This window comes from Lissotriton vulgaris, unplaced genomic scaffold, assembly GCF_964263255.1.
Source record: "Lissotriton vulgaris unplaced genomic scaffold, aLisVul1.2 SCAFFOLD_1147, whole genome shotgun sequence".
Lineage (NCBI taxonomy): Eukaryota > Metazoa > Chordata > Amphibia > Caudata > Salamandridae > Lissotriton > Lissotriton vulgaris.
Genome location: NW_028248966.1, coordinates 632,629 through 649,019, shown reverse-complemented (window position 1 = coordinate 649,019; position 16,391 = coordinate 632,629). Strand labels below are relative to the sequence as shown.

Sequence of the window (16,391 nt, the reverse complement as noted above, 5' to 3'; positions counted from 1 at the left end):
TGCTCCTGGTAACCCCTGGGCCGTGTCCGCCTGGCCCGCCCGGTCACAGACACTTTGAAATGTTTTCCATATTAAAATGAATAAGTTTCAATAAAAATTACATAATGTACATTGAATGTTATCATAACAAGTTTACTTAAATTTCCTTTCTTCTGAGATCGCAGCAACGTGCCACGGGTGAGCTAGTGACTTATAAAAGTCCCTAGTAGTCTCTAGTTGTTGCCTAAGGGTCACTTTTGCAGGCATCATTTGGGCCCAAAACCAACAGCTCAGAGTGGCCAGAGGCTCCAGATCGGATATTTCCAACAAAGCGCCCTCTTCTGGGTTGGTAACAGTTGCATCACCTCCATTCTCTATGTGCGTGCCCAGGTATAGCTCTAGAGGGTACCAGATATCTTAAGGTCTAGATTTTGCAGGCATTAAGTTCCAATAGGTGGATAGCCGTCACCGTCAGTAGAAGCCATGTCACCTCCAGCGGCAGTGGCCGCCTTTCCCTGTGCTTCAGAACTTTTCACTTTACAAGGAACAGGAGCATAGGCGTAAGTTTGCACAAGTCCAATGGGACATCCTTTACATAGCTTACTAATGCAGCCCTCGGCAGGTGGTCCAAAGTAAATCCTGTGATTGCCACAATAGCATCAAAAACCATCTACCAGAATCTCTGCATGCCAGGTCAAACCCATTCGGAGAAAGTTATAGCTAGAGATTGGTCACGGATAAAATCTATCAGGTGAAATACCCTTCAATGTCTAAGATATAGACACAAATAAGACAAGCACTCTATAATAGCATAATAGGCAGAAAACACAAATTGATCAGTATATTTATTTATTTTTTAAAAACAATTAATTTTTTCTTTTCTTTTTTTCTGCTTTTCAAATTTTATAGAGTTGATATTTGAGTAGGTCAAACAATGATTTGATTCTGCATTATTACATACGAGTAAATTAATATACAAACATAAATATATACAAATCCTATGTGATAGACGAGAAACGTTGAGTCAGGCAGTGCGGCAGATGTCTACAACGCGCGTTTCGGCAACATGCCTTCATCAGGTAGCCGTCCACTACTCAAAAACAGGGTGAAGGTTGGTGATATACTGTGGTTTCAGCTCAGTGCAGGTATCACAATAAATAAAGCTGACTTAAATATAAATTTATTAAGGAACAGAAGTGGGGTGCCAGTACTGATATAAATAATTTAAATAAACAAATAACCAACCAGAACTCGAAAGAACATTCAAGGACGGGAATCGCTAATTAATAGCTTTTTATTTTAGCATTTTTTGAAAAAGAGTCTTAATTTTTAGTTCTTCGTACACAGAAAAACATATTCAAAAAAGGACATATCATACATGGAAAAGAAAGTAGCTATGCATCAGTCATTCATTCCTTATTGCATACATATCACAAGCATACAAAAACATTCAACCACTCAAGAAGACAAACTATAAAGATATACAATACATTCTATATAATATATATACAATATAATACAAAGGGAGAAAAACGAAGCCACAGTCTGCAGAACAGTTTTACAATAATGTTAGAAAAAATGATTTATGATGAGTACAATCCTTTATGTTGAATCAAATGATCAAAGAAATATTTTAGAACTAGTAGTTCTAGGTAATGTACAACAAAGAGCGGCAAGGAAAGGTTCATTCGATAACCTGCAGCTCTCGCAGACAACATGTGGCAAAAGCCTACGCGTTTCGAATCCCACCAAGTTCTTTGGGATTCTCTTCAGGGCCTAGTGTGGTATCTAAACAAGGAAAAAGTGAAGTCAAGAAGAGAAGAAAAACAAGTAAGAGATAAAGGTTGACCAATTAATTCAAAAACGGATCAAACATCAGGGGAGCTTGCCAGAGGACCCACACCAACCCCCAAGGGCTTACCAATGAGTGAGGATGCCAAGTGATACGGAAATCGTCAAAGCTATTTTAAAAGGAACTTGTGTCCCGATCTAGGAATAAAAAGCGTAAGCTGGTGTCAATCGGAAAAGAAGGTGAAAGTCAAAAGGATGGTCTAAACAAGCACGAGTGCCTCTTATTACTTACCTTGTATGTGGAGAGTAAAGGTGTATCTTTTTATACGGTGTCCTTAAAGAGGCGATGAACCAAAGGACAGGAGCGGCACATCAGAACAAGTGCCTGTTAAGGAAATAAAGTAATCTGTTCAGACTGGAAACGACCTATCGTTTAAAAATTTTAAAAACGAGGAAGTCAGAGATGGTTCTCACCCCAAGCGAGAAAACAGAATTTTCAAGGCCAGGGGCGGATTGTAGTACTTATTTCATGGTCGATCATCTAGACAAACAGAGATGTGGGTTACTGAGTTGCAGAATGTATCACATCTAAGGTCAAGCAGGGTAGCATTTGAATATCTTACCCGTTTTTACGTAGCCAGCTGTCTGGATTTAAGTGGGTTCGAGAATTTGAATGCTTTTATATTCTAAAAATGGTAAAGATGAAGGTTATATTTTAGAAAGAGCATCGATTTGTTAATAATAGCGAGCTACTAAAGAAATGGAGGAATTTTCATCAGCTTACCGCGTTATTCGCGTCTAAGGAGTAGAGACGAGCCAAAGATGATGCATCATTCAAAATCCCTAGAACGGGAGTTTATACGGGAGAATTAGCGGAGTTGAACATAAACATTTAAAAAGCACGTTTATATTTCTGAAATCGGGGCTTACCGCCTGTAGTGCAGAAGACATGTTCAAATTGGAGATTTAAGGTGGAAGTAGTCTGCTACTCTGTGAAGCCGCAAAGCAAACTAAATAAACATGAAAGGAACAATCAGTGTCATTATACTTATCGACACAGATTTACAGGATTACAAAGACGTGGAAAGAGCGAAAGGCGATACACTTACTTACGGCTTGCGCGAACTGTCAGATCGATGGCGTTCTGAATGGCACTACACCTGGACGCATGCGTATTGCAAGCCAGGGCAGAGTTTTATGTCTTTTTATCTACAATGCAATGCGCAGGGCACCGCCTTCAAAAAAGGAGGCGTGAAAAATCTGTGAAACACCCAGGTTAAAAATAAATCCTGGGCCGGACCATAATTCTTTATGGTCTAACAGTTCGAGCAAGCCGTAACCGGCGGAGTCGGTAAGGTGACCTAAATCTAAATGAAAGTTCAGGTCACCTAGAACCGTAAAGCTACTTTCTGTAGCTACAGATTCCATCATGGTGTTTATGTTGGACAGGAAGGTCGTCTTTGATCCTGGAGGACGATATATTAGTATTCCCTTGAAATTAAACAAGGGGGAAATGTTGATAGCAAATTGCATGGCCTCACAGGAAGTGGATGGAATAGGTGTCGTTCTGACAGGATATGAATCTCTGGCAATTATGGCCAGCCCACCCCCTCTTTGTTTAGGCCTGTCTTGACAGTAGGCTTTAAATCCCTCTGGAACAGCGATGACCAAGTCTGGCTGTGAAATGTCATCCGTCCATGTTTCGGTAATGAACAGTATATCTAGTTTAAAATCAGTTATGAGATCAAAGATTTCCTGCCTATGCTTGCCGAGCGAACGAGCATTTATAAGGGCTATGGAGGTGGCAGCACCTACATCGTGTTTAGTTGAAGTGCCGTTAATTTGGGGAAGTATTAGTGGGATGGTGTCCTGACAGTGAGGGCAAATGATGGCAGTGTCCTTATGGATCTCTGAGGGTTTAGTTTTTAAACATTTGGCCATGGTGAGTGGTCGAAGCGCATGTAGGTTGTGGCTGGTGTATGTTTTAGATTCTCCTGGTGACTTTTGGGCAGGGGTTATGGCCCTGGGCCCGGTCCCGGCACGGACGGGCGCAGACGGGCTTGCCTCTGGCGCGCATCCGGCGCGCCGCCGGCGCGCCCGCTGCGCCCGCCCGCGGGTACAAAGAACTAAAAATTAAGAGTCTTTTTCAAAAAATGCTAAAATAAAAAGCTATTAATTAGCGATTCCCGTCCTTGAATGTTCTTTCGAGTTCTGGTTGGTTATTTGTTTATTTAAATTATTTCTATCAGTACTGGCACCCCACCTCTGTTCCTTAATGATTTAGGCTCAGCCTTGCTGATTTGAGCCAACCCCAAGTTGTTTTTTTAACTTAAATATAAAAGCATGAAGATATAGCTGGGAAAGTTCAATTTCATAGAGTATATCCTAGAATTCCTGATGGAATTAGGCAACCGTCTCTTGTAACTTCAGTGTGAATAAAGATAAGGAATACTCTTCACATGCGGTTCCATGAACGGCCGCAGAGCCAGCTACCACGTTATGTACCAAGTGGGCTTCAAGCGATAAATAGTGGTTATCTGAGTCTTAAAGTTGATAAGTTTGAAAACTCTGATGATTGGCGCCAAGTTTCACATGTTAAAGCTTGACGGCAGCCGTTTTAACTGTTGTCAACGTTATTTTCCTTGAGTGATGGAAACAATAATGCGTCCGTCCTTCCGTCTGGGTGGTGCCGGCTCCAAAAGGGTTCGGCGAAAAAATGATGCAGAATGAAGGAAACAAGCACTGGGCACGGAACAATACACACAGCGCTCCTCATCAAGCAGGCCCATCTTATGCAGTCTTACAGGATTTCAGTATGAATGATGCAGGAAATTAAAATGCACCCAGACACAGGTGATAGTTAGGGTAGAGGGCATGAGATTGAGTGCAGCAAATGTTCCCATGTTCTTCCGTGAGGGGGCTCCTCAGATCTGCTTCCCATTCCGCGCTGGCATGGGGCTGACATACAGGTGTGGTAACCTGCATCCTTGTATAAAGCCTTTTGACTAATTTCCTCAGGAGGGGGTTGTAGGGTTGACTCAAGGACTTGAAATGTGGGGGAGGTTTGAGGAAAGATTTGTGCATCAACCTAATTGCCGCTCTGAGCTGTTTGTATGTAAATATGTCTAGCAAGGTCTCATTTGTGCCAAGGATGGCCTGCTGTGGTCTGACAAAGATGACTTCAGGGTATATATCTCCTATGGAAGTTAGCTGCAGAGAATGAAACCGAAAGCAGGTTCCAGCATTCCTCATGTTTGGTAAGGAGTGGTGACCAATGAGTGGAAGCAAGAGAATAAAAAGGGTTCTTAGTTGGGCTTGCTGACGGAGGTCGTTCCAGGCTGATGCTATCACATGTGCCCCACATCTCTCACTCCCTGGATTCTTTAAACTGATGTTATCAAGTGTGCCCTGCATCTCCTCCTCCCTGGACCCCTCACACTGATGCAAGTACCTGCTCCCACTGAACCTTTGACATCAGCCCCTTATTTCTTTCTTCTCTGATCTCTCACGTGACAAACTATACAAATTATTTCTCAGTCCGCAGGATGTGTGATAATGTTGCATGTCCCCTTTGTTTCCTTTCCTGTTGATGTCTCACACATCTCCATCTCTTCCTCTCCAGATCCCAACCTCTGTGTGCAGTGAGAGTTGTCCTCCTGGATACAGGAAGGTCCCTATAAAGGAGAAACCTGTCTGTTGCTATGACTGCGCCCTCTGCCCAGAAGGAGAGATTACCAACAAGAGCGGTAGGTGGTAAAGCTTTGCTTGACAACCAAGGATCCTTTTCAAATGAGAAGATGTTCAATTTCCTCATGAGTGTTAGTTACCTTGGAAAATAACCCTCTTCATTTTAAATATTTACTTTACATATGTTCACCATGTCAGTCACATGGAAATAAAGTTATTACAACAGATGATAATATAATTTTAGGATCTGCCAAAGCTAGAATTAGTCCACACCTTTCTTTCTTTTATTATCTCTCCTCTCCCTCTCCATTCTCTCGACCCAATGATGGCTTTGAGGTGCGGCCCCTGGTACAGTGGCACCAGGTGCCAATGTCAAGGACGTGCCCTCTGCATGGCAGACTGAACTGAGATAACAGGATCCTGCAGAGAGATTTGTGTGGGCAGCATTTTCAGGGGTTATTTAAAATATAATGACAACTGTGGTGGTAAATGCACTTGAGGGAGGATCTTAGATTTGTCTATCACAGTTTTGACTCATGATATAGAAGCATAGAGGGTTAATGTGCCTGCTGCAATGCACAACATGTGACATGCAGATCACAGATTAGTATTTTATGTAGATAGCTTACTGGGTTATCGCTTTTATCACATAGATCCTTCTGTACTTGGAGTTCAAAGTGGCAATCCTTCAGATATAACCCATCGAGCTATGAACTGGCCTCAACCTCTTGCATTCAAATTGAAAGGCAGAGGTTTAGATCATTATTGTTTTTCTTCCCAGTCTTTTGTTATTCCAAGATTGATAAAAAGGCATCCTTTGGGGAGCAATGCAACTTTATTAGCTTGAATCCTCGATCATGTATTACATTTATGGGCAGGTTTACAAAGACTTTGTGCCTGGTTTGCTTCAGAAAAGTGTTGCAAACCTGGTGCAAAGTATTTTTTGGGCCTTACCATGAGTGCCAGATTGACCTTCCCCTGCACTCTCAGATAGATTTTGGTTTCCTTTTCCTAATATTGGTATCAAGGGATTGACATAAACAAATTACGCATCCATGAAACAGACATAAAGTTTAAAGAAGGAATTCTTTTCTCCAAACCTTTCAAACTTTACATATGTGCTGCACAGTACAACTCACATACAAAGTGGTAAAGGGTTGCACTTTGTCAAATTTAGAATTTTATGCTGGAAGGGCACCCTTCCAGTATAAAACCTAAGTTCAAGTCACCTGCACTCCCTTGCACCATGGTCCAAGTGTGTGTGCATTGGTGCAAGGTAGCCTAAAGTATGCAAACACTGGAGGAGAGAGCAACAGCATCATATCTTAGTGCCCCTTCGTTTCTCCATGGCAAGCACTGTAAAATGTAATGCCTACCTGTGAGAAAGTCATCCTTTTTGCCCCGATCAGCCCCATTGTTTGATTGACACTGGTGGTAACTCACTCTGATTGTGCCCTGGGCCATGATAACCAGACCCAGGGCCAGTAGTCTGTGTCACCCCTAGGAGCCCCAGGGGTAGGGTGCCTTGCAACTATAAACAGGAACCTTATATAAGAGATGTTTTATATGCCCAGGTGTAAGAAAAACTGCATATGTTCCCATTGTAGCACATGGGCTCCAAAGGCTAACATATGAATACTTCAATTAATTAAAACTATTGATAGAAGCCAGCTAATAATGTACTTCAAATATTAAACTGATCATTATATTAAATCCAATAACTTGCTATGGTTAGATTTATTATAACTATCACAGAAAATTACTTATAGAACTATGTTTATGATATAATAACAAGCCAGCCTTCCAGCAGTCTCTCCTGATTGGCCAGCCTTCCAGCAGTCTCTCCTGATTGGCCAGCCTTTGACAGGCTGGTCCACATTGCTTTAATGAGGTGTGAAGTGGCCTGAGCTGGGACAAAGGGCATCTGGTAGGAGGAGATCTGCAAGAGGCAGAGCAAAAGGCAGGGTGGGCGTGGAGTAGCTAAATTGGTCTTTAAAGTGGGAATGACAGTTAGGTCAGGGCACAAGCTCACACTCACTCCCTGCACCCCAAGCCAGACAGGAGCCCCAATAATTGAATTAGCAGAGGGGCTTGAAGGGAAGTGTTAAGGAACTTAGTCATGCCTGTGGTTTGGCTTAGCCAGATCTTAACCTCCAGAGATAATTCTCCATTTGGGATTTTTAAGAAATAGTGTTTCTGGCACAAGAACATGCCACACATTGGAGGAAGTGATCATACCTGATCAAGTGTGCCCTCCTGCTTATCACCCAAGAACACTGGATAAATATGGGAGGGCTGCCCAGCAACTTAGATCCCTGCTTGAAACTACAAGAAGAAGAAGGACTGACCTGCTGGAAGTCTGGCTTGCACAAAGAGGATTGCACTCTGAATGACGCACCTGCTGCACACTTTTTGAACTACAGATTTAAGGTCTTTGCCTTGCCTTAAAAAGAGAAGGAGTGGACTCCCTGAAAGCTGCAAAAAACACAGTTGATGGACAGAATGTAGAACAATGTCATACATTCACCCCAGTACAAGGATCTGGGCCTAAATCCATCGTTTTTTTGCACTCCACACCACCCTGGGTTAGACACTGACTATATGCAAATCAGCTCTGACCCTGTGCCTCATGGGAACAGTCCAGTCCGAACTACCAAGCCATGTCTTTCCCAGACCAGAATCAAGCATCCAAGGACCGGTTTCTGGCTATCAGCCTTCATCAGCCTGGATAGCTTGACTCCAGTAGTGTGGAGAGCCTGGGACTCACGTCTGAGTATACCGAGCACACTCGGGGTGAAAATTGCAAAAAACACAGTTGATGGACAGAATGTAGAACAATGTCATACATTCACCCCAGTACAAGGCTCTCCACACCACTGGAGTCAAGCTATCCAGGCTGATAAAGGCTGATAGCCAGAAACGGGTCCTTGGATGCTTGATTCCGGTCAGGGAAAGACATGGCTTGGTAGTTCGGACTGGACTGTTCCCATGAGGCACAGAGTCAGAGCTGATTTGCATATAGCCAGTGTCTAACCCAGGGTGGTGTGGAGTGCAATAAATTAATGATGGATTTAAGCCCAGATCCTTGTACTGGGGTGAATGTATGACATTGTTCTACATTCTGTCCATCAACTGTATTTTTGCAATTTTCACAACCAGAGTGTGCTGGGGATGCTCAGACGTGAGTCCACGGCTCTCCACACCACTGGAGTCAAGCTATCCAGGCTGATGAAGGCTGATAGCCAGAAACCGGTCCTTGGGTGCTTGATTCCGGTCTGGGAAAGACATGGCTTGGTAGTTCGGACTGGACTGTTCCCATGAGGCACAGGGTCAGAGCTGTTTTGCATATAGCCAGTGTCTAACCCAGGGTGGTGTGGAGTGCAAAAACGATGGATTTAGGCCCAGATCCTTGTACTGGGGTGAATGTATGACATTGTTCTACATTCTGTCCATCAACTGTGTTTTTTGCAATTTTCACCCGAGTGTGCTGGGGATGCTCAGACGTGAGTCCCAGGCTCTCCACACCACTGGAGTCAAGCTATCCAGGCTGATGAAGGCTGATAGCCAGAAACCGGTCCTTGGATACTTTATTCCGGTCTGGGAAAGACATGGCTTGGTAGTTCGGACTGGACTGTTCCCATGAGGCACAGGGTCAGAGCTGATTTACATATAGCCAGGGTCTAACCCAGGGTGGTGTGGAGTGCAAAAAATGATGGATTTAGGCCCAGATCCTTGTACTCGGGTGAATGTATGACATTGTTCTACATTCTGTCCAACAACTGTGTTTTTTGCAATTTTCACCCCGAGTGGGCTGGGTATGCTCAGACGTGAGTCCCAGGCTCTCCACACCACTGGATTCAAGCTATCCAGGCTGATGAAGGCTGATAGCCAGAAACCGGTCCTTGGATGCTTGATTCCGGTCTGGGAAAGACATGGCTTGGTAGTTCGGACTGGACTGTTCCCATGAGGCACAGGGTCAGAGCTGATTTGCATATAGCCAGTGTCTAACCCAGGGTGGTGTGGAGTGCAAAAACGATGGATTTAGGCCCAGATCCTTGTACTAGGGTGAATGTATGACATTGTTCTACATTCTGTCCATCAACTGTGTTTTTTGCAATTTTCACCCGAGTGTGCTGGGGATGCTCAGGCGTGAGTCCCAGGCTCTCCACACCACTGGAGTCAAGCTATCCAGGCTGATGAAGGCTGATAGCCAGAAACCGGTCCTTGGATACTTTATTCCGGTCTGGGAAAGACATGGCTTGGTAGTTCGGACTGAACTGTTCCCATGAGGCACAGGGTCAGAGCTGATTTACATATAGCCAGGGTCTAACCCAGGGTGGTGTGGAGTGCAAAAAACGATGGATTTAGGCCCAGATCCTTGTACTCGGGTGAATGTATGACATTGTTCTACATTCTGTCCAACAACTGTGTTTTTTGCAATTTTCACCCCGAGTGGGCTGGGTATGCTCAGACGTGAGTCCCAGGCTCTCCACACCACTGGATTCAAGCTATCCAGGCTGATGAAGGCTGATAGCCAGAAACCGGTCCTTGGATGCTTGATTCCGGTCTGGGAAAGACATGGCTTGGTAGTTCGGACTGGACTCTTCCCATGAGGCACAGGGTCAGAGCTGATTTGCATATAGCCAGTGTCTAACCCTGGGTGGTGTGGAGTGCAAAAAAACGATGGATTTAAGCCCAGATCCTTGTACTGGGGTGAATGTATGACATTGTTCTACATTCTGTCCATCAACTGTGTTTTTTGCGACTCCCTGAAAGCAACATGTTAAAAGAGCTCCACTTGTATCATCTCCAGCAAGAAGAAACCAGCTGACAACCTAAAGCTGGACTTTAGATGATTTGTCCAGGTTCATTGTGGGACACATAGTAACAACATCCCATGGAGCAACTCAGAGCTTCTGGAACCTTGGATTGGTGTCTCTACCCTTCAGTACCCCAAAAGTTCATTCTGGAAAAATGTCCAGAAGTTTGGTAAAAATCACCATGATGGTGACCCACCCATCAACGGGAGTCAAGCTGGAGACGTTGAATTACAACCCAGCCTGATATTCACAATTGCCCAGCTGAAGCTCTGGAGCTTTTTGTTGCTGACAAGACTACCAGGAGATGACCTAGGTATCGCAGTGAGCCAAAATTTTGTCATGAACTCGAAGGCTGACAAGGTTCCTTGCTTGACGTGAAGAGATAAAGCTAAAAAAAATGTACGTAGTCAGAAGGTAACAACTTGACAGGGCCCGTCTGCTAAGTGGTAGTCCTGAAAATTTGACTTTGCTCCGGTTAAGCTCAACCAGAAATCCCAAAGTGGCACTTTTAGCTTTTATGCATTATAAAGTCTTTATTATTTAAAAATCAACGTCTCTGGTTCCCTAATTGGGTTTTTGTTGTTTTGGTGTCTTTTTAATCATAAAATTATTTTCTATTTTTATAAATTGGTGTTGGGTTTTTCTTGTGTGTTGTTGCTTACTTATTTAACATATTGGTGTGTAAATGCTTTACAAACCTATCGCCTAAGTTATGCCTGCTTGCTCATAGCCAGTTTATAAGGGTTGAGCAAGGGGATAATTGTTTCAGACTTTGATTGGACCTTATATTGTGATGGTGGCCTTATTACTAGTGGTAGGCACCTACCTACACCTACTAATAAATTACCTTCCAACACTACCATGGTGGATGACACGTGACTCCTATATATTTTAGTCATTATCGTTTTAAGTGACCTTCCCTATTCATTGGTTTACAAACTTTTGTGGCTCTCTGTATATGATGTGAAGCACTAGGGCAGTCTACATTGGGATGATTTGTGCTATACAATAAATACATGGCACCTAGAGGCTAAGGAGAGACGGGGGCACCATTGACAGGTGGCAGAGCGTGAATTTATGAGGAAAAAGGGTATGGCGGTGCCAAACAAAGATTGTTGCACTGGGCGACACTAATGATGATGCCGGCCCTATTTCAACCCCTCACTGAAAGACCTCCTCTCCCTTTCCTTCAGTTTTCAGGACAATGGATCTCTCACTAGACCCTCTTCCCCTGTCAGCACAGAGCACCCTCTACCTTTCTGTTTTCTCTGTGCAGTGTGCTCTCTTTATTCCTTCTGTCCCCTCCTTGCAATACATCTTTTTTTATGTCTGTCTGTGTCAGTCTGTCGGTATCTTTCTCTCTCTCTCTGTCTCTCCACTCCATCAAACTCTGTCCCTCCTACCCTCGTTCTCTTTTCCCCAGTTGTCTCTGTCTATATCCGTCTTAACCATGTTTTCACTTTCTCTCTTTTTCATACCTCTTACTCTCTCTCTTTCTACACTGCTTTGATTCCATTTGGGTCTTATGTTTCCTCTATCCACTGTTGTCTTCCCTTTATTCTCCCAATTCTCCTAGGTTCCCTTTCATTCTGCTACTCTGTCTCTTTATTTTGTGCTCTCCTCCTCTCTCCATTGTCTGTCTTTCTCTTCATCTATGTTTTATCTCTTCTGTCTCTCATCTGAAGCCGCCTATGCCACAAAACTCCCCATTAGACCATCTACACATATGAGCAGGAGACAGAGGTGAAGTGTAAAGACACAGAGGTTTGAATAAGAGGGGGAGAGGCAAACACCTATGGTATCAAGCAAAGAGGAGAGATAAACTAAGAGAGACAGAAGGGCCAAGGAAAAGATAAAAGATCAGACAAAGATGTTGATACTCAGGTCAATTTAGGCCAATTCACAAGCTGCATTTTGTAGCACAAAGAATAGTACTACTCACATAATACAAAATACTATTCACCAACCTACATACAGAGGCCTACGTCTCTGTCTCTCCTAATATTTAAATGCAGAGACCTCTGACTCATTGGAGGAGATCTGCATAAACATACATCTATGTTTATTTTGTAAATATGGATTAGGGGCAGGGAACAATTACTAGAAAATAGGGAATACTTACTTCAAAAAGAGAGGGGGCTAGAGAGGGTTAAAGAGGAGTTAAGGGAGACTCAAGGATGGGTTTTGGGAGGGACAACTTTAACCCATAAAAGAGTAAGGCCATTGCTAATCCCAGATCTAGAGTAATCCCAGCACCACGCACAACCAACCACTGGTACTGCAACACTCCTAGAGAAGTAATAGAGGCAGGGCCTTATAATAAAATAAATTAATGTACTTTTAATTTATATATATATATATTTTCCTTGAAACGCGTCAGGCTCAGTCAAACGCGTCAGGCTCAGTCAAATGAACATTGCAGCAGGCTGAAACTAAAGTCCTGGATGGGAGGCGAGCCGAGTGTGCTCCTCTGAGCTTCTGGGCAATTGGTATTACATTTAACACTCGGCAGCCCTGCCGAGGGAGGAAGCACCATCTCACAACGAACGGAGAGGCTGTGATTAGGAACTTTTCCTGGCGACATGCAGCACGGTGAGCCAAGTCTTCAACCTGCCACAATCCTACTAAAGGACTAAAACATGGTGTAATCTTGTGAAAAGCGCTTGGGACCCACTTAGGGAAAATAATGAATAGCTCGAAGGACTTGATGTCCCACAATGCAATATTGGTAATATGTTAATGCAGTTGGGATCACGAGGCCAGCCACCAATAAAAACATGCAAATTGAAACGAGCACTCACCGCGCCTTTTTCACTTTCACGTGCAGGAGCCATTGCACAAGAAGCACACAGACAATAGCCTTTGAAAAAGAGGTTTTCCTTGAAACGCGTCAGGCTCAGTCAAATGAACATTGCAGCAGGCTGAAACTAAAGTCCTGGATGGGAGGCGAGCCGAGTGTGCTCCTCTGAGCTTCTGGGCAATTGGTATTACATATATATATATATATATATATATATATATATATATATATATATATATATATATATATATATATTACCTACTGGCGGTCGCCAGTAGGTATATATAGTTAGGATTTTTTCTCTATGGGATTTTTGAAAATTCTATGTCTAATAACTTTGGCGTTTGTGGACGGAATTGGCTGAAATTTTCAGGAAAATGGAACATTTTGTTTCTGAGCAGCCCCTGACAATTTGGGGGGGTTTCATCAAGGGGGGGCCGAGAAAAAAGGGGGGTCCCAAAACGCGTTTTTCCCATGTTAATTTCCCTAGGGCGGTTGGCCTCACTTTTAGCTCGAACGGCTGAATGGATTTGCACGAAACTTGGCAAAATTGTAGGGACTGTTAGCCCGATGTGCCTTTGCTAGGTCTCAATATATGTGCTCCAGTGGATTTTGAGTAATTTAGGTTCAAAAAAAGATATATATCTGGGCGGAGCCTAACCACACATCTGATCTGATTGGCTGTCAGCACTTCATCCAAGAAGTGTTGGCAGCCATCTTGGGACCAATATACATGATAGCACCTCATTAAAAAGCATTGTAGTTAATAGAGGGTTTTAGGACTTTAGTTACATTATAAATCATTTGTTGATGGTACCATACTCGTTTTAGGAATTGTGGTGGGTTCTAAGGTTATTTTACCATGTGAAAAAAAGTTCTGCTGTGATATCATGAATATTGTTTGAAAGAAAACTAATATCTCATGATTTTCCCACAGTGGTTTGGAAGGGGATCTATAAGCTAAACTGAAAGCATATTTTCTGTAAATTCACATTATCTTTCTCAGTCATGTGAAAATGAAGTCTGACATTCTCAGTAAAACATGTACATCCAACAAGGACAGAGACTGTCAGTTGATTTCTTTGTGTTCTACTGCAGCCTCCTAGAGTGTTCTAAAGAACAACTAGAGCGCTAACAGTCCTACTTATTACAAAGGTATGGCACACCTGAAGCCATCTTGATTGGAATAAAGTGGTAACTCTTAAAACATTTAATTTAAAAAGAAACAACATGAGGGGGTATATTTTGCCATAGAAAGTATGATTAGTGCTGCAGAATGAAAAATTAGGGCACATTTTGAGTGACTTCTCAAATCCTTTTCTATTTCATTAAAACATTCTGACATGCAGTCTCCCAAAATGGCCACCAGAGACAAAAGAGCCCAAATGTAGCCCAAATATCACCCAGATGTAGCCCAAGTATAGCCCAATGACAGAATGTCCCAGAGTGTTCTAAAGAACAACTAGAGCGCTAACAGTCCTACTTATTACAAAGGTATAGCACACCTGGAGCCATCGTGATGGAAATAAAGTGGTAACTCTTAAAACATTTAATTTAAAAAGGAACAAAATGAGGGGGTATATTATGCAATAGAAGGTATTATTAGTCCTGCAGAAAGAAAAATTAGGGCACATTTTGAGTGACTTTTCAAATCCTCTTCTATTTTATTAAAAAATTCTGACATGCAGTCTCCCAAAATGGCCACCAGAGACAAAAGAGCCCAAATGTAGCCCAAATATCACCCAGATGTAGCCCAAGTATAGCCCAATGACAGAATGTCCCAGAGTGTTCTAAAGAACAACTAGAGCGCTAACAGTCCTACTTATTACAAAGGTATGGCACACCTGAAGCCATCTTGATTGGAATAAAGTGGTAACTCTTAAAACATTTAATTTAAAAAGGAACAAAATGAGGGGGTATATTTTGCCATATGAATTATGATTAGTGCTGCAGAAAGAAAAATTAGAGCACATTTTGAGTGACTTCTCAAACCCTCTTCAATTTCATTAAAAAATTCTCACATACAGTCTCCCAAGATGGCCACGAGAGACAAAAGAGCCTAAATGTAGCCCAAATATCACCCAGATGTACCCCAAGTATAGCCCAATGGCAGAATGTCCCAGAGTGTTCTAAAGAACAACTAGAGCGCTAACAGTCTTACTTATGACAAAAGTATGGCACACCAGAAGCCATCTTGATTGGAATGAAGTGGTAAGTCTGAAAACACTCAATTTAAAAAGGAACAACATGAGGGGGTTAATTTTGCCATAGAAAGTATGATTAGTGCTTCAGAAAGAAAAATTAGGGATCATTTTGAGTGACTTCTCAAATCCTCTTCTATTTCATTAAAAAAATTCTGACATGCAGACTGAAACATGCACTTTGAATACCAGCAGCAGACGTCCCTGGTGAGCAGTAGCTTTACTACAGTGATATAATGTGCAACTAGAGTGCTAACATTCAGAATTTATGGCAAATGTGTGACACATCTGAATGCCTTCTTGATGGAACCAAAGTAAACAAGCATTGAAAATGCAATAGATCTCGCCCTCGTTTAAGTTAAAGCCATTCTGTTTGTAATGAGGTGGCTTTTTAGCTTTGCTTTTATTAGTGTTTTTTCAACTTTCATGTAAATAACATGCATCTGTATGCATATAAGTATATGTATGCATGCATTTATGTTTGTATTTATATAGATATACAGATGATATATGTTTATATATGTATGTATATATATATATTCACTGAAAAAACCATAGGCTATAGACCATATATAGTTAGGAATTAGCATTTACAAAACCTTGAAAATTCACTGAAAAAACCATAGGTTATAGACCATATATAGTTAGGAATTAGCATTTACAAAACCTTGAAAATTCACTGAAAAAACCATAAGTTATAGACCATATATAGTTAGGAATTTGCATTTACAAAACCTTATTTTACTCACACAAAACCATTGAAATTCCATATATAGTTAGTTGCACTAACTATATATCGCGCACCCGCAATCCACTGCTGATAATGTCACATATTACATCATTCATGACATGGTCAGTGACATCACTGATGACATCACTGATGACATCTCAAATGACATCACTGATGAGATCACTGATGACAACATCCAGTGACTGTATGTTTCTGTAAAGTTAAAATATGTCTTACATATTGAAGAATGAGTGGATGTATAAGTGTCTGGATGAAGGATTCAGTAGGTGCATGACTGACTGTATGAGTGAGTGATTAAATGTGTCTCACTGAGTGCATGGGTTAGTGACTAAACTGTCTTAATTTGTGCATCATTATGTCTG

The 16,391-nt window shown here is 42.2% G+C and overlaps 1 protein-coding gene across 1 annotated transcript in view; it reads left to right on the top strand.

The window, feature by feature from the left end:
* The window catches only part of LOC147663753 (vomeronasal type-2 receptor 26-like), a 161,090-nt gene that overhangs the window by 47,757 nt on the left and 96,942 nt on the right, over positions 1-16,391 (top strand). Inside the window, exon 2 of the mRNA XM_086950226.1 lies at positions 5,393-5,516. Coding sequence (XP_086806352.1) covers positions 5,393-5,516 — 124 coding nt within the window. The remainder of the gene's footprint in view (positions 1-5,392; positions 5,517-16,391) is intronic.